Here is a 7,174-nt window from a genome sequence, read left to right as displayed (position 1 = left end):
AGGAATGCCTGTAAATAGGGCAAAGATTGAGCTTTTATTGGGAACTGAGTCCATTTAAGAAATCATATCATCAATAAGAATATTTGTTATTCACAATAGATGTGTTTAGTACTTATTTTAAAATATCACTAATGAAGAAATTCAACGGTTGAATATTGTTTTACATACCCAAACTTCATTATAAGAAGGCGCAGCAATTGATTGCTTTACTATGACCTTCAGTGTTGCGGTGCTCAAATATTTTCATACTGAAATTTATATTATGTCATAATTAAACTACTCTCATCCTCTTTCTTTATATAGAGTTTAAACATGTTGAGTGTCTGAAATCGTGCATGTAGGTTAAGTTGTGTTAGCTATGTTTACTTCCCCCGCGCCCTGCGAGTACAGGTGGCCTGAGAAAAGATTTCTCCGTGAAGGTCACAGTCCCAACCAAGCCGACCCCGCCCCACGCCGCGGGCCCCGCCCCTAGGGCTTCGGCCACGCTCAACGTGGCGACGACGCAGGTCCGCCGAGGCGCCTGCGCAGGTCGCATGTGTTGCGTCCCACTGCAGTCATGGCGGCCCTTCGGCAGACGGCGGGCAGCGGGGTTCTGGAAACGTGTGGTCTGGAGCGGATTTTGGAGGCGTTGAAGCTGCTGCTGAGCCCGGGAGGTGAGAGGACGGATCTCGGCGCCTGGCTGCACCCGGGACTCTCAGGGCCAGCGGTCTTCCAGGGCTGCTCTTCCCGCGGCGTGCGCCCCTCAGGCCCTCCCCGGGACCCCTCTGGCCCTGAGGCCGCCCAGCCCCGCACCTGGGGGCTTTGGGCAGGGTCCGTCCAGCCTCCTTTTACCCTTGAGGAAACCGAGGTTCAGGGAGGGCTGGGATCCGTTGAATACTGATACTGACCAAGTACAATATCTCGAGCGCTTACCTTGGGCCAGGCGCTGTGTTAAGCACCTCGGGTGCGTGATTTCAGCCGTCCCTGCTGCAGCCCTGTAAGGGGACTGCAGACACAGCCTCAGAGAGAGCCCAGCCTCTTGAGGGCGCAGGGTCAGATGTGGACACTGGAGATTTGTACAAAGTGCCAAGGAGTCCAGAAAAAGGAAGCAGTGACGTTTGAGCTGCGTTTTGGGGCGAGGATTTAGGGATTTACAGTCACTTTTCATCTTTCCTGGTGAGTTGATAAGATTTTCCCAATTTAGAATTGGAAGGGACCTTGGGAGTGGTGTAGCCTGGCACTCTCCTTTTACAGCTCAGCACGCCCACGGCTCACCGAAGAGATTAACCTGACCAAGATCACATGGTCAAATTAGAGGCAGAACACGAACCTGGAACCAAGGTCTGCCAAACCCCCTTCTCAGACCAAGGCAGATTATTCAGTATGGAGCCTCTGATGTTATCTGGAGCTTTGAGAAAGATACGCAAGAAATAGGGCCCTACTTATAAATTAGAGCGTATAATTTGGAGGGAGGGGTTTTTAGCGTGAGCAAGATAAGGTACATGAAAGTGATGTTTCAGATTTTGAGATCCCCCCCCGCCCCCCAAACTGCGAAAACTCCTGACACATTATATCATACTTGCGGCAAGTGAAAAGAAGTTATTAATGGGGAATTTCCTGGCAGTCCAGTGATTAGGACTCAGTGCTCTCACTGCAGAGGGCCTGGGTTCAATTCCTGGTGGGGGAACTAAGATCGCACAATCCGCGAGGTGCAGGCAAAAAAAAAATATATTAATAATAGTAATTGAGTGCCTGCTAAGTATCAGTCCCTATAGTGTGCTGTTTATGTATGTGTCTCTTTTTCTCACAGCAATCCCATGAGATAGGTATTACTTCTATTCCATTTTACAGATGAAGGAACCAAGGCTCAGGTACATTAGAAATTGCACAGTGCCAGTCTAAGTGGTAGAGTTAGGATTTGAATTCAGACACCTTCAACTGCAGTATGGTAACTATACTACTTTGCCCCAATGAAGAATTAAAATACAATTAAAATTGTGCAAAATACAGTTTTAACTTGCTGATGGAGAGATTACTTGTCCAGCAACTGAAACTGTCTAGAACATGACTGAGAACAGGAATAAATAAGTTAAAAAGTCTGGAAGTAATCATCTGTCACAAAGCATATACACTTCATTTTTGGAAGACTCTCTGACTCTCAAAGAGTATGTGGTGGAGTTCCATACATGTACTCATTTAGCTTAGGAGAATTCAAGCATTCCTATTTGAAAAAGAATAATTTAAGTAACTTGGTAAAATATTTTGCACAGACAGGCTATTATATATTGTGTGAATATTTCTGCTATTTTATCATATCAGCTGCTAAGGGAATTAAAAAATACCTGTGCATAATAAGTATTCACATGTTCCCAGTGGACAGAGGATGTTGAGACAAGATTAAAGTATTTGCTAAAATTATATCCAGCTAGATTAAATGTCTTTTCATCTGCCTCTGACTACCTTTGAGGTAATATTTACTGAGAGTCAACTGTATATAGTATTCTATCCTCAGTGCTTTTGGAGATTGAAATATTATTTAACAACTTGTGCTCTCAAGCATCTTGTTTGTTTGGGGAGATGGTACTCCACATACAGACCAAAGATATTCCACATGGCAGGGTAATACTATTGGTGAATGGATGGTACAGGTAGCAATTGGATAGAGAAGGAGTTATCGAAGGATGGGGCTGGGGAAGGCTACAAGAGAAAGAAGACTTCAGTCCAGGTGGGAAGAAACCAAGTCTTTCCCTTTTGAGCCATCAAAAGTTCTACAGCATTAAGTGTTTTCTCTTCCCCTGCCTTTCATTTCTGTTCTCAATTATGGGGCAAATAAGAATAACATCTTCACCTCCATTATTAGGAAGTATGTTAAGCAGAATTTGAAAGGGGTTTTTCAGTTCTGGTGAAGTTTTGCTTGAGGTCATCTCAGCAGTAGTTTTCCTAAAAAATAACTTTCCACACTAAATATATATTTGTTGAACTCTGTCATTAAATTTGAATTACGTGGTGGTGTGGGGGCTGGAAATTTTGGTGATTTGTAAATAATGAACTGTATCACCCTTATTTTTGCACACCGTATTGCTTTGTACTTTGAACTTAATAAAAACTACTGCACAGATGAAGAAGTCTGCTTTTAAATGTCACAAAGCATAGACATTTACATTGGTGATTGGGAAGAATAAATAATACTGTTTATGAGGGCAGCATTTCCCAAAGTGTGATACGGATGGTTTTAGGCAGTATGTAGAGAAATATTTTGAGGCTGAAAAGCACCGAGTAGTGATCAAGAGCTTGGTTTCTGGAGCCAGCTTGCCAGAGTTGAATATGCTCTGGGGCAAATAGCTTAACCTTAGACTCCTCATCTGGAAACAAGAATAATAATATAATACTCCATACCTCACAGAGTTGGTGTGAGGATTAAATTAAATACACAAAGCCCTTAGGACAGTATATTAACTATTACTAATTTAAGTTTAAAAAATGATTTAATTTGAAGAAATAAACAAGTAAAGCTATCTGAGTACAGCTGGTACTCAGATAAATGACAAAAATCGTGGAAGTGCTATATGACTGTAATTTGGAAAACATTGTTTTAAGGCCTCAGATCTCAAACTTTTGGTTTGAGCACTCTAACACTCTTAAAAAGTGTTGAGGACTTAAAAGAGCTTTTATGTGGGTTATGTGTGTCAGTATTTACTGTATTAGAAATTAAGGCTTCAAGAGAAACCTTTTAACTTTTATTAAATAGAACAGTAACCTGTTACATGTTAACATAATGACATTTTTAATGAAAAATGTATTTTGCAAAATAAAATAACTTAGCAGGAAGAGTGACATTGTTTTACATTTGAGTGGCATGTCTTACATTTTTGCAAATCTCCTTAATGTCTGTCTTATTAGAAGAGAGCTGGATTTTTGTATTTGCTTCTGTGTTCAATCTGTCATGACAGGTTGTTTTGATTGAAATAGATGAAGAAAATCTGTACTCACGTAGGTATGTAGTTGGAAAGGGAGGCGATTTCCATCATCTTTTCAGATAATTGTGTGTATTCCTCTTTAAAACTCAACAAGAGGTAATTTCTTAAAAGGTTAATTATAATATGGAATCTGAACTCATGTCAGTGAACTTTTCAGACTTGGTACACTCAAGAGAGAATGAGAGTGTAAAAGGCAAATAATGTCTTAGTATTAATATGAAAATAGTTTTGACCTTGTAGACTTTCTGAGAGAATCGTGGGAAGGGCTTCAAAACCTGAGACCCTATACCACACTTTGAGAACTGCTGCTCTCAGAGAATGCCTTATTTATTTTCAAGTAGATTTTATTTTTGTCACCAGTAGAGGGCAGAGGAGACTACTTTATTAAGGGGCTCTTGGAAAACAGTTAATAGCTTTTGTTTTAAGTCGCTTTCTTTGTGTCCCATGTTTGGGTTCCAAGATCTTATAAAGTCACAGGAGGTCACTTAGAGATTGCTTAGTGATCTTAATGGTTAGTGGCAACAAGCTATGAAAGCACTCATTTTCTTTTTAGGTATATATTACCCAAACAAACCAGGTATTCATGCCAGTGGGTCAGAACACTTGCCCTGAACAGTCCTAGAGAAATATTGGAAAAATCTTACTCTTCTGATTCTTACTATGTTGAAAAAAAAAAGTGTTATTGTTCGTTTTTCTTTTCTTAGAGGTAGTTAATATTCCTTACAGTAAAGCTTTTAAAAATATTAGAGAAACTAAAAGAAGAAAATTAAAATGACCTTAATCCCACTATCCGGAGATTACATTTTGGGAATTATATATATTTTTTGTTTACAGAAATGGTCTCACATACTGCATACTGTTTCATAACCTTAAAATATGTTTTTAGTACAGAAACAGTACATAGTTGCTGTGGAAAAATTTTTTTAACATAATGAAGCAAAAAAGAAAAATCACCCAAAACCCTACCATCCAGAGATTATCACTGTTAATGCTTGAAGTATAGCTTTTGAGGTCTTTTTCTATGTGTGTACACATGCACACACATGTATATATTTTAATAAAGTTAGGTTCATTCTGTTCTTTTATTGTTCAGTTTTCAGAATAATACATTAGTGTCACAGCAGTCTCCAAAGGTAGCCAATGGACTGATTTTTTTGTTTTGTTTTATTATGAATAGATTTTTGTATATACATGTTTCCGTTATTGTACTCATTATTTTTAAAAATTTATTTATGGCCACATTGATCTTTGTTGCTGCGTGCAGGCTTTCTCCAGTTGTGGCGAGTGGGGGCTGCTCTTCGTTGCATTGCGAGGGCTTCTTATTGCAGTAGGTTCTCTTGTTGTTGAGCACAGGCTGTAGGCGCGCGGGCTCTAGAGCCCAGGCTCAGTAGTTGTGGCACACGGGCTTAGTCGCAGCATGTGGGATCTTCCTGGACCAAGGCTCGAACCTGTGTCCCCTGCTTTGGCAGGCAGATTCTCAACCACTGTGCCACCAGGGAAGTCCTGTACTCATTACTCTTGATACTCTAATTGTTCCATTTGTGGCCTGTGGGACCCATTCAAGTTGGCTGTTGGACTCTTTGATGTGACCCTGGTAACCCTAAGTAGTCTTTGATTGCTTCTTTGCTTTCAGGCATAAGATATCTCAGACTCATCTTATACATTTCTTGCTGCATTCTTGAAAACAAATCTCTTTAAGAAAAAGTGATATTTAGAGACCACAAGATAGACACTAGTGACATTTATTGCCACTGAAGTCATTGCTTCCAGACTTTTTCAGTGATTGGAACTAGGAAATATGTGGATTTCCAGAAGACAAAAAACAAATCGAGAGTTCGTACTGATATTCCCAATTAAAATGAAATATTATAGAGTTTAAATTTTTCCGAACATTTTGAAAAATTTTAAGCTTATAGAAAAGTTGAAGGAATTTTACCTTGAAAATTTGTATACTATGACCTAGATTCTTTAACATGTATTTGTCCACCTAGCCATTCTTCTTTACTATATTTTATATTTTTATCTTGGTATGTTTTTCTCTTATCTGAAAATATTGGTTCCTAATGAAATTAATGTAGTTATTTACTTATTTCATATATATATACACAAATATATAGTTACATATTCATATATAATATATTCACACATGTATATAATATTTTTAAATAACAACTCATACATTACTATCATCAACACACCTGCTGTTTCTAAGGGATTTTTGTTTGTTTGTTTTTGTCCTCAGGATGTACAAAGTTCTATATTTCAAGTCACTTGAAATAATTCTCTGTGTGGTTGTGCTGCTAACTTGGTTTAGAGTAGGAGTTGGCACACTTTTTCTGTAAAGAAGCAGGCAGTAAATATTTTGGGCTTTGTGATCCATACTGTCTCTGTCACAACTATTTACCTCTGCTGTTGTAGCTCAAAAGCAGCCAAAGATAATATGTAAATAAATAGCATGTCTATGTTCCAATAAAACTTTACTTGTAGAAATAGGTGGTGGGCCTGATTTGACCTGTAGATTGTAGTTTGGCAACCTTGGACATAAAGTATAGATTAGGTTCATTTGTTTTTTATTTATTTATGTTTAGAAGATGTTGGGGGTAGGAGTTTATTAATTTATTTTATTTATTTTTGCTGTGTTGGGTCTTTGTTTCTGTGCGAGGGCTTTCTCTAGCTGTGGCAAGCGGGGGCCACTCTTCATCGCGGTGCGCGGGCCTCTCACTATCGTGGCCTCTCATTGCGGAGCACAGGCTCCAGATGCGCAGGCTCAGTAGCTGTGGCTCACGGGCCTGGTTGCTCCGTGGCATGTGGGATCCTCCCAGACCAGGGCTCGAACCCATGTCCCCTGCATTAGCAGGCAGATTCTCAACCACTGCGCCACCAGGGAAGCCCTGTTTTTTATTTTTAGGAGTATTTTGAATTTTCTTTTCGATTTAATTTTTTTAACTATGAAAAAAATACAGGGCTCCAAAAGGAAAACTCTAAAACTCATCCCTGTCTCCTCCCCACTGATCTCTCCCTCTCTCTATAGACAACTTATTTTAGTTAATTTTTAATTTGTTTTTCCACTGCTTTTTTAAAAAATAAAAACAAATAATATATTTCATGTTCCTTCCCATTGTAACACAAAAGTTACCATACTGTATACATTCTTCTACACCTTACTTTTTAAATTCAATATGTCTTAGTGATCACTGCATAGTGGCACACAGAAGTCT

The 7,174-nt window shown here is 39.2% G+C and overlaps 1 protein-coding gene across 1 annotated transcript in view; it reads left to right on the top strand.

Moving 5' to 3' along the window:
• The first annotated feature begins 556 nt into the window (after positions 1-556).
• The window catches only part of TANGO6 (transport and golgi organization 6 homolog), a 188,581-nt gene continuing 181,963 nt past the window's right edge, over positions 557-7,174 (top strand). The window contains exon 1 of the mRNA XM_007449938.1: positions 557-653. Coding sequence (XP_007450000.1) covers positions 557-653 — 97 coding nt within the window. The remainder of the gene's footprint in view (positions 654-7,174) is intronic.

Source organism: Lipotes vexillifer, unplaced genomic scaffold (assembly GCF_000442215.2).
Source record: "Lipotes vexillifer unplaced genomic scaffold, Lipotes_vexillifer_v1.1 scaffold1235, whole genome shotgun sequence".
In the NCBI taxonomy this organism is placed as follows: domain Eukaryota; kingdom Metazoa; phylum Chordata; class Mammalia; order Artiodactyla; family Lipotidae; genus Lipotes; species Lipotes vexillifer.
Note: the sequence above shows the minus strand (reverse complement) of the source record. Positions and strands in the feature narration are given on the sequence as shown.